Source organism: Neocloeon triangulifer, unplaced genomic scaffold (genome assembly GCF_031216515.1).
Source record: "Neocloeon triangulifer isolate White Clay Creek 2 clone unplaced genomic scaffold, ASM3121651v1 ptg000003l, whole genome shotgun sequence".
Taxonomy (NCBI): domain Eukaryota; kingdom Metazoa; phylum Arthropoda; class Insecta; order Ephemeroptera; family Baetidae; genus Neocloeon; species Neocloeon triangulifer.
In genome coordinates this window covers 7142823-7164450 of record NW_026775546.1, presented here as the reverse complement: position 1 = coordinate 7164450, position 21628 = coordinate 7142823, and the positions used below count along the sequence as shown (strand labels likewise).

The 21628-nt window shown below is 35.0% G+C and overlaps 1 protein-coding gene across 1 annotated transcript; it reads left to right on the top strand.

Annotated features, from left to right (window-relative positions):
• Positions 1–478: 478 nt before the first annotated feature.
• Positions 479–21342, top strand: LOC132205804 (dendritic arbor reduction protein 1-like). Its single transcript, XM_059635110.1, has 4 exons — positions 479–983; positions 15659–16607; positions 17018–17077; positions 21016–21342. Exons 1-4 carry the CDS (start codon positions 816–818, stop codon positions 21213–21215), a joined length of 1377 nt encoding a protein of 458 aa, XP_059491093.1. The 5' UTR covers positions 479–815; the 3' UTR covers positions 21216–21342.
• The last annotated feature ends 286 nt before the right edge of the window (positions 21343–21628 follow it).

Below are 21628 nucleotides of genomic sequence, written 5' to 3'. Positions count from 1 at the left end.
ATCAAAAATAAAATTGCTACTTTTTATAAAAATAAAATTTTACAAGTAGTGTTTTAACCTACTCCAAAGTACATAATTATTCAGATAAATGTGTTTATGCAAATTTAAAGTGTCTCGCTCCTTTCAGTGCAGATCTTTTTATGCCTCATTATTAAGGAGAGAAGTGAAAGCAAATAAATAGTAAGATATTTTAAAATAAAAAAAGTCTTCAAATACTAAATAATCAAGAAAAGTTTTATTTATTTATTTAAATATTCAAATTAACGTAAACTTATAAGTTGAAGGGTCTTAAATACATTAAAATTAATTATATAACCTTTTTGATTATAAATTTACAAAATAGTAATTTTTTAATGCATATAAATATAGTACAATCAAAAAAATATTTTTTGTTTTAGTTGTATTTTGAAATTTATATTTGCGCATGTATTTGTAATAAAAAAATTGAAATTTTTACATTTTACATAATTACTTACTTTGACACAAGAAATTTGTAGTTTATTGGAAAAAGACTTTTTTTATACCAATATGTTTTATAAAACAATGGTATATTGTTGTAAAACAGGCAAAGGGGTAATAAACGTTAGAATGAGCGTGTTGGCCAGGAGGAGTGCATCTCTCTCATCAACGAATCAAAAAGTCAGTGGAGGGGCGGCGAAGCTGGCTCGCGAGTCTCCGCGCGGCCCAAAGGGTACAGAAGCAGTGGACCCGCCGTCGCTGCGCAACAGGTGCTCGCTCGCCGCAGCCAAAGTATAAATTTCGCTTGTTTTCGGTCGGCGAGCCGCGAGTTGGATTCAGGGCCCGGATTCGGGCAAATGGATGCGGGATCTTGCTGCGTTTTGGTGCGCCCCAAGCCGCCACCCCCGACGTCACAGTGCGCCCTCGGCGACCAGATCGTGCCCAACCCTCTGCACACCAACCCCTTCTGGTACAACTCGTCCTCCACCCCCGTAGCCAACCTGGATTCCTACGTGCACATGCAGGTCAGTCTTCAATTTCTCTCTTATTAATGACAATCATGCTTTGAGTTCTATTTTTAAAATTTATCAAATGAAATTCGAACGGAGAAGATTTTTGAATTAAATTGAATTTTATCTTCATTAATTATAAAATATATTAATAATTTTTAAGGAGATGAAACATATTGAGCAAAATAATTGAAAATTGATGTTTTGACGGGTTTTATATTTTTAATTTTTTTGTAGCTTTAATTCTGTTACACTATGTCAAATATTTTAATTAAACTAGTAATCTAGATCCTTCATTAACTTAAAAGATATATTCATCACAAATATAAAATTGACTTTTTTTAAATTTAAGGAATTTATATTGAGATTTTGAGATATTAAATGTATTAAAAGCACAAAATTTTAAGGTTATTTTTATTTTATTTAATACTTTTGAGACCTATTTTAGTATTTAAATGGATTAAATTAAATTAAATTTTTAATACATTAAAATAAATTAAATTATTATTGAAACTCTGTACATGACTTTATTTAAATTCATTCCTTTTTTATAGCAATATCCATTTTTTTTTTAAATTTCTTTAAAATTATTTTCAAATTAAAAAGTGCATTTTTAAGTTAAAAATAAAATATATGGATTCGTTTTATCGATTTCATTGGTAGCTGCATGTGTACATGACGTCGTCAATCCTTGCTGTTGATCAACATTATTGCTTATTATAAACGTTTTATTTATTCTCTCTTCCACTCTCGATAATTATGAAATTATATAATTAAGCTCTTCTGCAATTCCGCACGCAGGTGATGCAGGAAAACGAGTTCAACATGATGAACTGCAAATTATATTTTTATTTTTATTCTTTCCGCATAATTTGATGAGGGTGACGTATGGGTGCATAATAAGTTGGAGGATAAATTTAGAATTTCATTCATAAAAATAGTCATGAATTACTTTATTCGTTACGAATGCGAGTGCGGAAACGTTTCCTTTTCCTTTGGACACGAAGAGTGAAATGCGGTCGCGGAGCTGGGGAATGATTCAAACCGCACTTCGTAACGTTGAGTCTTGCGAGAATATCGCCTGATTTTTATCCGGAAGCCATGCATTGTCTCATGAATAGAAGTGAAAAACTGCTGCAATTGAATTACGCATAAGCGACACTTAAATATAGTAGGGAAAAACGTTGAGGAATTTGTAGAAATTGTTTGTTTTGAATTTTAATCAAACACACTCCAATTAATCTAACGTCATAGAAGCTAATTTTTGTAATTCCATTAGCCGTGTTATAAAAGTTAATTGCCCAAATAAGGAAAACTGCTGGATTTCTTCTTCGTAGAAAATTCCATTATGTATTAACTTTGATTCAAATCAATTAAATGTTTATTCAGTTAGATTTTAACTTTTGTGTACGTGCAAATATGTAACTTTTATACTTGATGATTTCCATCTGAAATCGTGAGCGCTGTATTTATAATTAATAAAATTCCTATTTATGTAAAAACGTCTCCACGGGGAAGATTTAGTTCAAAATATATTGATTAATTTTACATTTTTCTATTACTTTTAAATTTCACTGCAACTGACTTCATTTTATTTTGTATGTAACAAATTTAATTATTAATTAGATTAAATTTTTAAAGAACATAAATATCAATTATTTTTTTGTGGAGCACAATTTTTTTTTATGTATAATAGAACACTTTGTTTACTGATTAAATTGTTTGTTTCGGAAATTAAAATAATTGATCGTTGAACCGACCTAAAATTTATTTTTAGAACTAAAAATTTCCATTCACAAAATTGCGCGCAATTGTAAAGTTCATAATGTACGCAATCGAATAATCAAAACGCATAATAAAATAAATCTGAATAGGAATTCCAGCAACTGATCTCTCTTTCGCTGACGGAGAACAAAATTAAAATTCCGCTCTCGCACTTGATGTGTTTGCTGGCGAAAGAAGTCACGACTGCATTAATTTCAAATTACATACGGCGACGCGGCGAGAGAAGTGCAATTACCGGTGCTGCTGCACAGAAATAAAACGCGATCATTGTCACCTATACTATATTCTTTTTATGCATCATTGTCATTTGACGAGGAGGGAAATCGCATGCACATGCGAGCGAGCGAGCGAGAGCATAAATATGGTGTTCAATGTGCGCAAACAATAATTTACAGTTGGAATTGCAAATCGCGCGCGTTTATTATAATGGTCTAGCTCTATTTGTATGTAGCACGAGTGGGCATATAATGTCGAGTTCGATCCTTCTGGTCTATACGCCGCTCTTTCATTAGTCCGCTACTTTACATTGAATATTGATAGATCTCGGCGTGTTGCAGTTATGTTTCTCCATGAAGAGCGCGCAGATGACCTGAGTGCACTTGGAGTGCAATCGTGCAAAACAAAACGCCATCACAAGTGCATTTATGCTTGATTAGATTGTTTTAAAGGAATTTCAATTTACAGTTTTATATCATTGTTTCTATAAATTGTGTAATTTTGTCATGAGAACTGATTGTAAAATTCATTTTTACAGAAAGTGTATTGGGAATAAATTATTGGGAACAAAGTAGATTGTTAAATAATTTATTTTGCAGAGATTGTCCATTAAAGATTTAATTAATTTGAATAAATATGCATGAATGATGTCTTTCTCACAATCAGTTTTCTGTAATTTTAAATTTTTTTAAATTGTTTGATACTATTATTTTAATTTGTTGCAAAAACTCTAACTTAATTTAAGAAATAAACAAGATAATTTTAAAGCATATTTAATCAATTGCTAGAAAATTTTAATTAATTATAGAATTTTTAACAGTTTGAAAAGCAATTACAAGAATGAAGGTTATTAACAAAATGAAGGAAATTCAATTTCATGAAATTTATTCAAAAGAAGTCTATAATTTCTTCGAATTCACGAATTGGTCATTTCACGCAATTTCACGTAATTACGCATTAAGCAATTTGAAAGTTCAGTTTTCCTTTTTTCTTTTTCCGTTCTCATTCTTGTACAAATAATGCCCATAAATTCCAAATCGAGCATGAAAAAAGAATCTTATAATTTAATGCGTCCTTAATGAGTCTCGCGGAGCCGGCGATTAGTGCGATGCGAGACAAATCGACTTCAAGGAATGCAGTCCGCTATTATTTTATTGAATCTGATTAATCTGCAGAAATCAATCACATCGCCGCCGCTAGTCAATGAGATGCACTTGCTGCAATAAACTCGCCAATGCCACATAACACATAAATACCCATACAATGTTGTACACTTTAAGGACACAAGTGCGAACGGAAAAAGAATATATAAATATATATAAATTTCCCATTTAGATATTTATGTGCAGGTCGTCGATCTTGATGGTGCATCTCGCGTTTTATGTTCAAGATTATCGCTAGTATTTTTTATTCATGCTCTATCTCGCTCTCCCAGTTGTTAATTACAAAGGATTGTGTGGGTTGAATATCAATTCCGCCTGCTAATGCAAACTAACTGGATAACAGAATTAAGAAGAAGAAAGTTGGTCTTTGTATGTGCAGCGTTTTATATCGCGCGGCTTTTGTTTGCTGTGCACTTGCAACAATTACTCGTTAGCGATCAAAGTGCGCCGACTTGTAATTAAAGTTACCACAGCCAAGGGGAAAAACGATTTAGATAAAATGTGATTTAAAATCAGTACTTTTTTAATACCTGTAATAGACGTTATTTTAATTTATTTAATTTTTTGCACGTTTTGTAATAAAAAATTCTTATATAGCACAGGTTTTTTTTCGAGCAAAACTTAAGAAAATTCATGATACTATTAAAATTTAAATCGAAAATAGTTTTTAAAAAATTGAAACTCGTTGCAATTATTCCTTTCATCCGCTTTTGTCTTGATCGATGATTTAAAGTCTCTAAAAAATAACTTTGTTTTGTTCTGGTTTCTTTTCAATTAATATATTTTTCAAATTTTTTTCTGTTTATAGAATTTTTATAAATCCTTTTTACATTGAAAAATTGGAATTTTCAAAGTTACCACATTATTTTTTTTTCTCGTAGTTTTATGTGTTGTCTTCCTTTTCAAAACTTTAATTGCCAGACAATGAGGAAAACTTATGAATGAATGAGACAGTTTCTATTTTAGTAATCTCTCTGCGACATTTCCGCTGAAACCAATCGCATTGACGCATCATTGTCGCAATTATCTGGTGATGGATGATAAGCGCAATGTCATGGTTCCTTTCCTATCTCGCGACAACTGCGCGCGTATTTAATTAATTGAAAATATTCATCTCACATTCAGATAAGAGCAAAATAATTTTTCTGCTTCTCATAATCCGACAATCTGAGTCCTCTTGAATGAGTTCTTTTATCTTTCTTCTTAGTATTTTTCTTAAATACAGAGATTATAATTTTTCTTGGAAATTTTCCTTGATTGAAGAATGAATAATTAACAAATTATTTTCAGTAAATCATAGATTAATGTAGAATTGAAATTATACAAAATTAATGTTTAGGGAAAAAATTTATTTGTTTCCGGTTGAATCCTATAAAAGTATGTGACATCCACAGGAATTTCCGAAGCAGTTTTTCACGCACAATAGAATGACAGAAAGGCGCGAATTAAAATTCCGTGCGCACTACTCTAAATGCGTCACCTCGCTGCTTTTCCTTATGCTTTTTATCATAACTGAATAATCGGCCCGCGCGATATCTTCTTTCTTATACGAGTTAACAACAATAATAATAATAATGTATAACATTTCTCAGTTGTCTGCGCATTGTTCGGAATAAAAAAAAAATCGAGGACACGCCGACCATTAGAGAGAATGAAATTTTAATACGCATTCATCATCTCCCTCTCTTGATTTGCATGCTGTTAAATAAACGTAGACTCAATGCCCGCGTGTATTATCTGCATGGGCTTTTGTGTCGGCAACAATTAAAATGCACACACAATGCGCGTGCATGATTCAGGTCGGCCAAGCTGTTAAATTAAATTACGTTTGTTTTTCTTCAATTGTCGTTTTGAAAAGGCCCAAGATGAGCACTGAGACTTTTGAATTACAAATAATGATTAATGTCAATAGATATGAAGATCGTTAAACCCTAAATATAATTTATAATTAGAATTTGTAATCATATAATTGAAATTTTGCAAAACAGTCACAGTCACATGAGTCACATTGAAAAACGAATTATTGAAATTTAGAAGTTTAAATTCTATATTAAATCAGCAAAATTTTAAGAAAATAAATTTTAAAAATAAAAATCAAAGGATTGTTCTGAATTTTTTTCACTGCCCTCATTTCGCATGCTTTGGTGCCGCCGCTCATTGTGATTTCTTTTGCCCGTAACATAATTTGCCTCGTCTGACTTTGTGCATAAATATAAAGTCAAAGTTGTGTGCGCTCTCGGAGAGAGATGCAAATGAAATTTATCGTTTCTTTCTCGACTTGTTACCCGCAGGCTCGAATTCTTTTGTCTTTCGCTCTCTCGTGAATATAAATTATGGTTTATGTGTGCGCGCACTTTGTCCGACCATGCGTTTTGAAAGTGGCTCTCTTTCCAGCTCTAAATCTTTCCGTTCGGGATTTGTGGCGGCGGCGCAGGCACACCTTAAGGCGAACTGTTCCACTCTTAGCTGACGTGAAATTAGTAAAAAAAATCAGCCCTGAATCTCTGCAGATTAAAAAAAAAGAATATCAAATCGGTTGGCAAATTTGATTTTAGTGATTTGAAAATCTGATTTGCTCAAGAACGTTCCTCAATCCTTCTCCTATGATTTTGCTGTATTTCCTTTATTTAAATATTTTTTTTTTACATTTTAGTGATACCTTCATTTGGAAACATTGATTGGCGTTGCACTTAAAATTTTAATTTTTTTAATCCATTTTTATTTCATTTTTTTACATAAAATAAAAATTCAATGCATCTTTTTATTTTGCCAATTGTCATTAAACAAAATGAAGTCGATTTTTTCATCAATCCTCTGTCTGTTTCCATCAAATCCTGAACCAAATTTGTCTCTGCAATTGTATTGTTTACTCATCACAAATGCAGCACGCGTTTGTCTCGGAGAAGGAAAATTTGCATATTTTCGGACAGTTATCCGCATGTAAAATTCCCTTCACCCAAATGATAATAATGCACCTCTCTGAAAGTCATACAAAAAGACAAGCAGGACATGACAAAACGCTTTTATATATTTCTCAGTTTTAATTCGTATTCGAATCAGGCGTCTGCTCGAAAACGACGCGTTGACTTCATTACGAATTTCTCCTCCGCGCCGCGACGTCGGGAATTCCGCGTAGCATAAAAATATTTCCACGGCGGCTTGAGCATTCGCTGTCGAATTTCCTCTGCAGCGTCTTTTTTCCATAAAATTCGCCTGCTTTCTTATCGTGTCCATCTGCAGCAGCTCCTTTGTATTTGTCTCTCGCTGCCTGCGTCGCGGCCGAATTATTATTTCATCCACCGTCCGATTTTAATCTTAACTGTTTTGCACTGCTGAATGCAAATTAAGTCGGTTTCGTGCACGCAGATGGTTCTCTTGAGAGAGATGAGTTTATTTTTCCCTCGAGTTGTTTGCACGAGAAAGGTTTCAATTAAACGTGAACAGCGCGGCCCATGATCTGAATCAAACGGCAGCGACGAGCATATGGAAATGCTGGATTTGCATTAAAAAGCGGCAGAGGATTGAAATGTTTGTCAGCAGTTTAATTGAGTGGATTTGTTTATAGTAAAATTGTGAAATCGTTGAGAAATTTTAATTGAATAAATTCAAGCGTTGGCTGATCGAAATGAGGAAAAAGTTGTCGAGCATAACAAAATTAAATTATGTTCAGGAAATTTTCTATTATTCAATAAAATTACTGTTCTTTTTATGAAATTTTTTTTATGTTTAAATAAAAATAAGTAGTTCCAATTATTTATTATTTCCCAATTTAATTATTTTAATCAATGTAATTAAATTTAGAGCAGTGTATTTGTCTAAGAAATTCATATCTTGGTTAATTTATTTTCATGGACACGTGACACGTTTCAAGAACTGCGCAAATTAATCTTGTTCAACAACAGGACAGAAATTGTATGGATTAATTTAATTAATATTAATACAGTGTAAAATTTTGAATTCCTCTATAGTTTGGATTTAGGAGACTTCATTAATTTGTAGATCGTAATTATAAACACATAATATACAAATAATGAACATTATAAACAGTTTGAATTTCTTCATTTTTGATATATAAGGTCGCAAAATTTATAGTTTTTTTTTTTTTTTTTTAAATTCTGAATTACCTAAGCTTTATTATACAAATTAATAATTTTCCGTCTGATTGAAACGCTGACCGCAAGCAAAAGTTGGAAAGAGGCAAAAACAAACTTGCAGCGGTGGCCATTTATTCACTGCTCTCGCGTCCATTCTTTAATTCAGCGAAAAAGCATCAATGAACGTGTCCAAGAGGCCAAACCCTTCATTAAAGTCTCTGCGCGGCAACAAACACGTTCTCCACCCTGCCCCGTCACGATTATTTTTCGCACCTGCGCCGCGACCTGGTCGCTCAATGAATGGCGTCCTTTTTTCACCTCGCAGGAGAGGACATTGTTTTTCGAAAGAACGGCTATGCCTGTGTGCATCTTCTATAGAGACGTAGGAAGAGAAGAGAGCACATCTCGCGAGGGATTTATGTTTATTTTCCGTTCCGTTATGATGCCCACACTCGCGCATAATCCTCTCTTCTCATGGCTCGCGTTTTAGCACTCTCGCGCGGCTGCCGTATTATCGCCGGTGACCCTTTCATTCTTTTATGGAGGACCTCTTTTAGGAGGAGGGCACCAGTCGTAAATAATTGCGTTTTGGCAGAGCCGATTTCTCTCTCAAGAGACGAAGATAAAAAAAAAATGCTATGTTGTTGACTGGAAATAAATTAAAATAAACGAACACGAGAGAGAATCTTCAAATCTTCGTTCGGGCACGTGGCCGAATTTGGAGCTCAGGTGACGTTTTTAATGGTCCTTCATAATGTGAGTGGGATTCAATCAACATTATTGACGACTCTGGCAGTCTGATGTCCTCCATAGGCCAAATGTGCTCGGAAATATTTCAAAATAGAAAATAAGAGATAAGGTTTTTATAAATTATATCAAATTTCAAGACCATATATTAAGAGCTGGAATCGTAATTTTTTTACAACAGCCAATAATAGAATGGTGAGAATTGATTTAAGCCAATCAAGAAGCTTAATTTCTTAAATTGCTATATTTTTTCAATATAATGAGAGCTTTTTTTTCATTTTTCTCAAATTTTTGAGTGATTCAGAACAATATGAAAAAAACAGATTTCTATATTGTTTTTATTTTGCAATTTTAATTAGTCTACCTTTTTTTGCAATAATAAAAAAATTACTAAAGAATACCAATTTATTATTTTTATTTTTTGTAATATAATAATTAAAAATTTACCACAGGGAACTTCAATTAATTTGCATGATGCACCTGCGTGTAATTCTGAACTGCCTTTTGATTTATGTGGCGAATTCCGACGTTGTATAATTAGCTGTTGTGTGTTGGAATATAAAAAAATCCGCTATTATGAGAGAGAGGGTCCAGTGCGCAGCAGCCAGATGTGCGTCGCGCGGCAACGAAAAGCGCCTAACGAAACACAAACTCGCAATTATGCGCCCGCGGCTGCTTTTTTATTGGAGAAAAAAGTTGTCCCGACCACTTTTCTGGCTCTCCGTGTGTCTTTCAGAGTGACTTTCGGGCATGGGGCCGCCGCTATGGGATTCCTCTCTCTGCATCTCTCCGAAAGCGCTTTTTGATCGCGCGCATTATTATTTTGGTAACACGTGCACGGTTCGCCCCGCCGCGATCTTACATCGTCGCCCATCGTTAATTACTCTCGCGGGCTGTAAAAAAAATAACGATCGAGAGGACCAATCACAACTCGCCGCCGTGGACGCCTTTATTTCATTCATTTTTCTCACCGCTGCTGCGCAGCGTTTGGTTAACATAATTCTTTTTATAGGTTTTTCGACAGGTATATAAAGAAAATAAAAAATTTGTTTCCCCCCAAGCCATAAGAAAATTTAAATTCAGCTAGAAAGTTTATTTGAGAAAGGCATTCTGAATTTTTTTTTTTTTTTTAGCCAAAATGTGTTAATTTGGACAAAAATTGACGAAATGTTGATTCTTCGCGAAAATCTATCGCTTGTTTGAGGTTAAGTGATATTGTAGTGGATTTTGATAAAATTGATTAGAGACTCGATCAGAAAGCAATATTTTTATCTGCATATAGTAGTACATTAATTTGCTGCTAATTTTCATTTTTTTTTGCACTAAAACTTCAAATTTTGGTCACTAACTGAAAATGAGCTTTCCATTAATTTAACTTTTCATTTATAGTTCATTTTTGCTAATTCAAAATTCTTAAATTTCATTTTATGTTCAATCAGGTTTATTTATTAATTTTTTTAATTGCAATGCAAATTGTTGCATGTTTTGTGAATATAGCCAAGCTTGAAATTAGTTATTTGTGCAGCTTTTTTTCAATAATTTCATAATCTACTGAAATTTGCTTTTGACTCATATGTTTAAGAAATTATCTTTGGAATTTTTCTCTCAATATTCACAAAAATTAGCAAATAATTCGCATGTTTTTAGAAGAAGTTTATAAAAGCTTTCGTTTTTACACTTGTCAGTTTATGAGACAATTTTAGAAATTGGTTTGTTAATAGATAGACTTTTTCAGACTGTAAAAGAGTTTGAAAAATCCTCCACCTTTTTCGTATGCCCGCAGTATTTGACATAAATGACCGTTTTTTATTTATATATCACATATTTTTTCTCTCCTCGCAATTTCAAAAAGGAGAACGCAAATGCCAGCAGAAGAAATATTTCGCGCGGCAATAACTCTTTCGCAGATGGCACGAAAATGAGGTATGAAACGCAATTACGTCCGTTGTGAACCTGCGTATGGCATTAGCAGGGAAATAAAAAGCAGGGAGACACAAGAAAAATGGCCGAGCTCAATTAGACCGAAGATTTATGCCTTCTGTATTCGCTTTACCGCTATTTGCCGAGTGTGCAAGCGAGTCACTCTAACTCGTCTCGCAAACAAATGAAAAATCAGGCAAATCGAGAGTAATGGATCTGAACACAGGGATATTTTACGAGCTATAAGGTTTGTCGTTAAAAGCTTTCTTTAACTCCAACACAAATAACAGGTTGTTTTATTTCCTCGGTCGAGAGCAGTTTCATTATTTTATATTTGGAATATCTCTTTCTCGGTCTCTGTTTGAGTTCTCTCTCTGATGCGTGTTTGTTTCGCAATGTGTGATCTATAAATTAGCATCCGACCAGGCGACAGCCTTTTTATGGAGGAATGCCAGAGAAAACGATGAACGGAAACGTCTTTTTTAACCTTCGTCGCAAGAGAGCAAAATGTAATATTTTTTTTTCTGTTTCGAAGGAAAATTCAGGTCGAAAAATTTAGCTGCTAAGGAAGTGTAAGATTTTTTTTGGCCAAATGGCTCGTAATTGCGATTATCTCTCTTTAAAATATTTGTGTAATTTGAAAGCAACGACCGCCAAGTCAGCTGAAGGCGATTAAGGTAATAATCCGCTCTTTTGAGAGGAATCGCAACGTAATATAGCTCTCAAGAATTATACACCTGTTGAGATCTCAAAATCAGTCCATTTTTAGAATAGAAAAAACTGCTAATTTACTTTTATAAAAAGCGATAAAAATACAAAATAATTAAGTTATGTTGTAAATTTATTTCTATAAAATATTTTTAAAATCACAAAGGAATAAATATTTGCTATTTTTATGCATAGAAAAATAAAAATTAAACATAATATAGAACATAACAATAAATATCTAAAAACGCTATAGGTATAAACTGATTATTGTTGAGTAAAAACAGCTCATCATTCAGAGGGCAAAAAGTACAAAAATGCCTTAATTTTTCACTGCTACAACGGCCCTAATTTCCCACGTGCACCTTTTAACTTCATATTTCCAAATTTAAGCAAACGGAGACTTAAAAAATTTGTATTAATTTTCCAAACCAAAAGGTCTCCGTTCAATCAAAAAGTTTTAGTCCCTACTATAAAAAAAATCTAAAAAAATCAGGTTAATCGTTTTAAGGTCTCAAAAATATCTTTAGTGTAACATTCTTACAAATTCTTATTAAAAACAAAATAATTACGGATATTTTTATTTAATTGTCAGGTTGCATCCTGGATATTTTGGTGCGTTAATTAGCTTAATTATTAAATGTTCTAAACCTATATCTGCAAATTTTAAGTTTTAATTCATTTTGATTTTGAATTTGTAACCTTCTTAGCATCTGATCCAGCGCAAATTTTCGTCCTAAAATTTTACAGCCACCCTTTGGCGAAATGAATTCCTGGCGTGGCAAAAAGTTAAATCACCGGCAAACAGGACGATAATGGTGATTATACACTTTTGCCAGCGCGGCTCTTCGTCCGATTTTTTTTTCGCTACACACCAGCTAATAATAATTTATGTATTTCCATTCATTCATTCAGAGAGGAGAGCTGCAGCCTTTGAATCAAAAGGTGCGGTTCGTTGGCTGGAAAGAGCAGCATCACGCCGCTCTCGCGCTCTGCACAGCCCAAAAGTGGTTTTCCATTCAGATCTTCTCTCCTCCTTCCACGGCGGCCGCCGAGAGATCTCGCAGCCTCAAAACTGGTTTCGCGCTCCACGCTGCCAGATTTTTGCATTTGGGCTCGAGGGGCAGTGAAAAGCGAGCTTGAGCCGCAGCACGTACGCCGCAATTATTAAATTTTGTTACGCGCGCGTAATTATGCGTTTGACCACGTTTTCCATTTCGAGAGTGATGCAACTGGACATTTAATTGGCTCGAGAGAAATTCATAGAAATTCGCACAAACTTGGCGCGAGAGAAATTAACTGCTGTTTTTGTACAATAAATTACGATTTTGTCAGAGTTGGGAGAAAATAAATGTTTTTATAAATAATAATAAATATAAGGGGGCTGATTTTTTTTCGCAAAACAAGATATTCCATTTTTCACTTCCCCGTCGGGACGCTAAAAAATAAACTGCGCGGCACAAGCCGTTCGGTTTTCTTTCCTTTCGCCGAGCCGCGGGCGAAGCAGCGCGTAGCAAAAGCAGGAAACACTTTTTCAATATTTTTTTTTGTACGGGTCGCGGTGGAATTCGGCGAGAGAGTATCGAGTTTGGTTTTTTTCCACCATCAGTGTGTGGAAACAACAGAATGCGAGAGAAACAGATAAAAGTTGCTCCACCAATGTACCGTCGCGTTTTTGCGGTTTCCCATTCATTATGTTATAAAAATTTCGGAGATACTCATGTAATGAGTCAATTTTTCCAAAACTCTCTGTATCGAAATAATTGTTGACTTATTTGATTCACATTAAAAATTGGAATTTAGACAAGTAATGATAATTAAATGGGCATTGTTGTTATCTTTAATAAATAAAATATTCCTCTTAAATTTTGAATAGATTGCTTTTCACATATATTTAACAAATTATCAGTCTTTCTTTAATTGATTGGCAAACTCTTTGAAAATTTTTTAATCAACGGAATTTATAACAATGCGTTGATATGATAAGAATTCACTTAACACATTTTGAGTTGAAATCAATCTGACAGAGGAATGCTAATTATGGAAGTTAATCAGCTAAATCAAGATAAGTCCCGCGAAAAAAGACAATGCAAAAACAGAAATGACCTGACGAGTGTTGCTTTTAAGGTGAAATTGCACCGCTTTTGTCACACAATCTTTTCCGCTTGCGTCACCGCAAGTTCTAGCGGTCCCGAGCGCAAATATTGAACTGCAGAAAAACAACACGATCTTATCACACATCGAGTTTTAAGCTCGAACATTATTTCCCTTCCTGCCCTTTCTATATAAACGTAAGTCGCCTTCGGGCAGGTGCGAAGAATGGTTTTGAACACGGTCCACCAGCAACAATCGATATCCGCACGTGTTCGCAGGCAAATGCAGTGAAAACGTGGGTTCTTCTGGGCAAAATGACATGTACTGCTGCGGGGAGATTAACTCAAGCTGACAGCCAAAAATAACGATGAGCTGCTTTTCTTACTTGCTGTCAAACGGAAATCACATTCTTTTATATTCTTGTTCAGAATTTTCGTCTCAAATAAGCTATTATCATAAAATTTAAATATTTTAGAATAGAAGAAATTGTTAAAAACTTTCAAAATTCGCAATTTTAAATGAAGAAAATTAATAAAGAGCTCAAGTGAAGATGATTTTCTTTCAATCACTTCCACTTTGATGTATCTCAAAATAGCTTAATTTGATAAACATATTTCTTAATTTTCCACAGTAAAATTAACTCAGAATTTTGCCAAACTGTATGGTGTTAATCATAATGTAACTAGACCTCAAAATTTACACAAACTAATTTGATAATCACATATTTATTAAGAGAAGATACTTGAGAGGTAAAAGAAAAGTGCAGGAAACATTTCAATCATAACATTTTTTTTTGTTTTAATTTAGTTAAGTTATAAAAACCAAGCTATCCATTAAAAATGATATTTTTTAAAGGGTTAAAAATACGTTTCGTTGTTTATTTGCACTGAAGAGGGCCACCAAGTTTCCAGTCAGTGAAACTTGGACTTTTTAAAACTCTCAATTAAAATTTAAATAGTCTAGCTCAAATTATTTTTTCCTTGACAAAAATAATGCGTCTTGAAATTCCCCCGATCAGCTTCATATTATATGCTTAAACCTATCTCGAAAACTTTTTGCTATACGCGTGGTGTTGATAAGAGAAATTCGTGAGCAAATATTTAATACCCTTTAATATATATGTGTGTGCGGTGCCATGAGGCGATAATGCCGAGAGAGCTTATCGGCTGCTCTTTTTAAATAAATTTTTATATACGCTCACGCGGCGCCGACTATAAAAATTATTGATGGCTGATAAAATTCGAGCCGCGTGTTTGTTCATCAACGCACTCTTTACTTGCTTTTCCTCCCGGCCAGCGATAGTTGTTGACACGGTCGCTTCTTTATCAGGACACATACAAGAATTTAGAAGATTTCTCCTGTTTCGTAAATGTGTGTATTTTTGGTCCATTATGAATTTTGGCCATTTCCTGTTTGTGTTTGTACAAAAAGTGGAGACGAAGACTAGAGGCTGTTAATTATACAGAAGGGTTGCTTTGTGTGCGCAGTACATCTGTAGAGTAGGGGGTGAAAATTAGCTTATCTCTAATTGGAAGGAAAATGTTTCTTTTAAAAGTATCCGATTACAAGTTGGGGTGGTTTTTAGCCTGAAAGTGAAGAAGTTTTAGAAACAAAAATAATGTAAAATAATTCATAAAAACTTATTTTTCAGCTCACTTATTATTTAAATTGTGAGCAATTAAGAATTTCTTATTATTAGCATAGCCAAATCAAGTCTAAAACAATAGGAGCCATTTTTGTAAATTATTTGAAATTTTCACCACTGTCTTAACAAGGGTTCCTTAATTCAATTAACCAACAACTTAATTTTTATAGGGCTACTTTATTTTGAGAGGATAGATCATTAAATTTTCCATTTGATATTTTAAGAATTTCACATTATTTATTTAAATTCTATGACAAAATTTAATAGTTGATTTTAATCTAAAAAATCTAATTTTTGAAATTTTGTTTGTTCTTCATTCAGAACTCCGAGGTGGACTCAATGCTGTACCGCCAGCAGACCGGAACCCCCACCGGCGTCCACCAGCTGAACAACAACAGCTCCACGGACCACTTCGAGCCGCCCCGGAAGCGGCCGAAACCCGACCCGGACAGCTACATGCTGGGCTCGGACGACGACCTGTTGAAGCCGAGACGAGAGAGTGCGTCGCAGATCGACGAGTTCTTTGTCGAGTCTACCGGTCGGTTTGGCATGCGCGGCCCCAACAGCAGCGTCGTCGAGGACGACGTCTTCCTCAAGCCCCTGTGGGACGAAATCACCAGCCTGCCCAAGTGGGAGGAACCTGCCGACCTCCTTCCCCCCCACCAGCCGCAGATGACCTTGGAAGGAACGACGGTCAAGCTCGAGGTGACCACAAGTGACCTGCTGCCGATGCAGGTCAAGCAGGAGAAGCAGTTGCTGCCCCCACCCATGCCCAACAACAATTACCCCCACTACTCGTCGTCCTTCCCCTCCAGGGTCAACAACCTCGGCTACAAGATGGCCGCCAGCCGCTCCCTCAACTACCAGGTTCCGCCGACCCCGCCGGCCAGCGAGCCGGGATCGTCGCCCGGCGGCACTGGCAACAACCTCATCCTGATGGCAACACCCTCCCGGCGCACCCCGCCGCCCCCCTACCACCCCACCACTAGTCTGATGCTGACCGAGCCGGGCCAGGGGTCGCCACTGTCACCGCAGCAACAACTCGCCGTTGTCCCCCAACTGGCGCAGCTCGAAAACGCGCCGACGCAAAACACCAACAGCAACAACAACAACAACCCCTCGACGGTTCACCACCACCAACAGCAACAACAACAACAACAACAGGCGTCCCTCCAACAGCAAACCAACGCTTTGTCGGCGCAGGTCAAGTACAATCGCAGGAACAACCCTGAGTTGGAAAAACGACGAATTCATCATTGTGATTTCCCAGGTGAGATTATTTTAATCGGGTTTATTTAAAAATTATATCTCGGCTTAAGAATATAAAATTTATCAATTTAAATACTTCCCATTTTTTTTTTTCAATTTATTAGTTATTAGAAAACTTTCTTTTTAAAGCGTGGTGAACCATTGAATGGCTTCCTTCAACTTGTGGATTTTTTTAAGCCGTTTTTTAAAATAAAAATGCTAGTGAAGCTAACTGTGATTTAATACTAACCACACCCATTAAAAATCTCTTAATTATTTTGTTATTCCATTGAAACTAAGAAATACCGTTTTCCAGTTAAACAAAGTTTCCATTAAAATTAGTAATACAACGATAATGAAGCGTCTTGTTTGTAATTTTTTATTTGAAGACCAAATGTTTAATTTTTTCTCCCTCATCTTTTTGTTTCGCAGGCTGCACCAAGGTCTACACCAAAAGCTCTCACCTGAAGGCTCACCAGCGAATCCACACAGGTAATTACCTCAACTCCTTATTTTTTTCTTCCTTTGATATGGCATATTATATAAAACGGCCAGCTGCTTTTTATCCACGGGTCCAATCATTCACACAGAGAGCGGCTAACAGGCGTTCAAATCTCCATTTTCCGCTGCCTGTTCAAGCGCGTCACATCTCTCGTGCTTTAAGACATGCTGTAAAAAAATAATACACATTTGTCGCCCTTGCAGCGCTTTTTCGGCTCATTTTACGCACTGGTTTAATGAGTTAATCCTGAGAGTCTCTTAAAATTGAAAATAATTATACAAAATCTCTGCGGCTTTTAACAAAAAAATCTAAGCCTGAAGTGTAGTTTCGGAATATATAATTATTGTAATGTAGGAAGGAGCTAGCCCGTTTTGCTCGGGGGCAAATATCAATAAAATAAAATGGCAAGAAAAGCTAATTTTGTTTTTTAAAAAGGTGCCGTAAAATGCTAATTGCGCGCACATGTTTATCGCACAGGTGCGCTGCGTGCATAAAATGTGCCGCACGCGAGTCAGATTCTTCCTATCTGGATTTCCTTTGCACGAGAAGAAGTGAATTTTATGGCTTATTAAACAAATGTCCAAAATCATTGTTGCAAAATAAAATGTTGCTCACTTGTAAATATTATCCATTTAAGAATTTCATGCTTCATAAGAGATTATTGTTTTTAATTCCTTTATTTAAAAAAAACTCAATGTTCAAAATATTGATCTCCTCCTCATTTTCAAAACTTTTTGATACATTTTTTGATAAATGTTTTTCACTTTGCTAACTTAATTTGCTGAGATAAATTTTAAGGATTTTCAATTAAAAATATATCTTTTTTGATTGTTATTTGAAATTTTCTCTTTTTCTGAGATAATGAATTAATTTTGCATATTTCTATTAAAAGAATTATCACGTCATTTTTTTATGCATCTGCTCAGTTAAACTGAATGTGTATTTAATGAAAAGCACAAAGCCATGGGGAATTCATTGTTCCTGCTGGGGTCCAGCAGATGTATGCATGGACCGAACGCGGCCAGTCTGCCGCTGGGAGAGGTAGATTTTACAACGCCGCTCGATCTTATGAATGAGAGTTGGTTGCTATGAATCTGCTGTTCCTCCGTGGACCGGCTCCTCTCTCTCTCACTCTTTGACTTTAACGCCTCGAGGTAAACCACATTCCTTCATCTCACTAACTCCTTCTCCTCTCTATTTAAAAATTTAATTCCACACACAACACACTCGGGCAGCAGCGGCTTTGCCTTCTCCTCCACTAATCCTCTCCCATTATATGTATTTTTTGAAACCGCACCGAAAAATAGAAGAAATATAGAGGGGATATTTTTCTATCCAAATGACCGGTATTTAGGAAGGCAATTATGTTTCCTGCGGATTTTTTGGCGATAGATAATTATTCTGCATTCTTCCACCGGATTAATTTGGGCTAATTTGAGTGGTTTTGCCAGGCAAGCCGTTTAAAAAGCATAAAATCAGTTTTTTATATTACCGAACAGAATTTCTGGCATTTATATTACAACCGTGAAAAACATTTGGCTACTTTACTCCAATTCTCCGTGTATTTATTGCATTCTGAAATTCAGAAGCTGACGTTTATTGCGTTTCGCAAAGCCATTCATGAGAAACGTTTGATTTTTGCTACAAGGTTTGTATAATAAACCATAACAGTAAAAATATCTAGATTTAAGTGAATAAAAAATATAAATCCTCTAATTGGTTAGATTTAGTTTGATATTGGTTTAGATCAGAAAAAAGTTCTGGTAAAAATTATACTTTTAAAAGAATTTTAATAATTCTTATTTTTTTTTAATGTCTAGTAATGACTAATTTATTTAAACACGTACTTCTTCTCCAAATTTTTTTTAGTTTGCGTGTGTTTTTCTTCTTCATTCTTCACTGTTGAATATGTTATGAATTATTATTTGTCAGTTTTCAAGTGACAAAAAACTAGAAATTTTCGTCGAAAGTGGTCCAAAAGTTTATAATAATTCTCGCCGAGTACAAAGTGATTATTCCAGGTGTATGTTAGTGGCTTGCGTGCTGAAAATTGCCCCAAATATGTATCATAACAACAAAGGAAGCGGTCGGTCGGTCGGTTTTGGTTCATCTCTTGAGAGATGCAGCCAAGAAAACGCAGCGCGGTCAAATTACAGGTCTCGAAAACGCGCATGTCATGATCCGTCTCTCGTTCATACAAAAATTATACTTTTTTACTTGTAATTTTTATGCCGGGAAGAAGAAACTGTTCTTTAATTTGGTCTCGTTAATATTCATGTCGGGTTGGAAAGAAAGATGAAATTCATTATTTTGAAGGAAAATTTTAGAGAGAGCGCGAGAGCTTCAGGTTAATTGGACACTAATTTTGGCGCGTCATCAGCACCGCGGGCTAAAAATAACCTCTTGATTGGGTTTGCAGGAGATTTTTAACTATTTTCGTTGACAGACAAGATTTATGGAAAGACCTGCATCTTTAAAATGATAAAGCAACAAAATTAAATATTTTTTTTTTAAATTATTCACTTTATTATCTTTGTATTATATTTTATATTAAATATTTGCTTCGACCAAATAAATATTTTTCATTCTCAGGAGTTGAATTTTTCAAATCAGAACTATTTGCATTGAATATTTTAAGACCAATCTAACATATGTCATAGAAAAGTAAAATAAATAAATCCTGAACATAATGAAAAATCTCAAAATTATAAGAATATCGCTGAAATAAAATTCTTTATTATAAAAATTGACCCTTCTAGTTTTCTCTTAAATTAAATTGAATTTTGAAAGTGTAGAAAAAATAAAAATAAAGGTGATCGTTGGCCCTTGGGGGGTTATTGTCCTGTCGAGAGAGGTTCATTTATGCCTTTTACCGGCGGCGCATACTAAGAAGATCCGCGAGCATGTTTTGAGCGTAATATTAATACATTTATCGCATGCGTCTCGGGTCGGCGTGCATTCTAATTAATCGGCGCGCATTACGAATGCCCGAGAGGCCGCCACCTTGACAATGACATTGCGAAACCGCCGCCGAATCCCAACTCGAAAAATGCATGCGTGTGTGCGCATTTTAATAATTAGCGAGATGTCGTCCGTTGTTTTCTGCTCTCGCCGGACGACACCTCGGCCGTGCTGGAATTCACACTCGTCGCTCGTGCCTTTTAATTAGCCCTTTGTTGTCATGCGAGCGACAAGAGAACATAACACAAAGGACAATCGCACCAAAACACTGCGCAGCGTCCTTAAGAAAACCGTCTGCGGTGATTTAACGATTAGGAAAAAAATGAAAGGAAAATTCTTTAATGAAAACACGATAGGTGGAATTATATTAAGATGAATTAGGATAGCATTTATAATGAAGAAAAAGGCTCTGTTGATTCACTTTTCAAGTTCATTATTTTGACAATGGATTTTGGTGAATTAAAGCAAAATATGAGAGACTTAAAACGGATTGTTTCAATTTTGCATGGAAATCCCCATTTTTAAATTTTAACTTCTTTAGATTGAATTTACTAACTTCAAAGCAATTTTTTTAAGATGTTCAAACATATTTTTAATAAAATTGTAGAGCTGTATACAAAATTTCCAGACTTCCATTCCTATATTTCATTATTTTGTACGCTTTAATAAATATTTTCAAAACTATAGACTCAATGCAGTCTAAATGATCAAAATAAAACTAAAATAACTCTTTAATGAACAGTTTTTACTTGCAGAAACTTATATTTCAACTCATTTTTCTGTTTCATTCCTTATATTACATTTATTTTTTAATTATTTCTTGCGATTTTGGATTTATTTATTTTCTTTATTAATCTTTGTAAATTAATCCGATTCTTCAAAAAGCAACGGCCGATAAACTCCTTGTTTTATTTTAACTGAATTTTTTTTTCCTCAAATTAATCAATTTCTGTGATTTTTGTTGCAGGCGAGAAGCCGTACCGGTGCCACTGGGCAGAGTGCGAGTGGCGGTTCGCGCGTTCGGATGAGCTGACGCGGCACTACCGCAAGCACACGGGCGACAAACCCTTCAAGTGCGTCGTGTGCGAACGGTCGTTCGCCAGGTCGGACCACTTGGCGCTGCACATGAAGCGACACCAGCCCAAGGCGCCCAAAACACAGCAGTGAAACTTCGTTGAAAGTTATCTAATAATTATGAACGCCCAAATTATTGTAATCTTAAGTTGTAAAAATCTTGCTCACCAGCGCAGTGCCCGCAAATCGATGCATTTACCCTTTCAGCTCTAAGAAACACTAGTGCCATTTTTTCAGTTTTGGAAAATGAAAACTGCCACTTCCTCTGATTTTCTACTTTTCTATATTCTTTGGAATATTCAAGAATCTCAAAATTGTACTCAAAATTGAAGAACCACTCGGGTTTTAATTTTTTATTCCTTTATGTGATAGTGGAAATTTTTTTATGGAAAACAATAAAGTGGCTATTTAAAATTAACACCCTTAAAGATTAAAACTGGATAATTTGTCTTTTCCCTGCAAAAGCATGTGAATCAGAGACACTATTAATATTTTTCTTTAAAGGG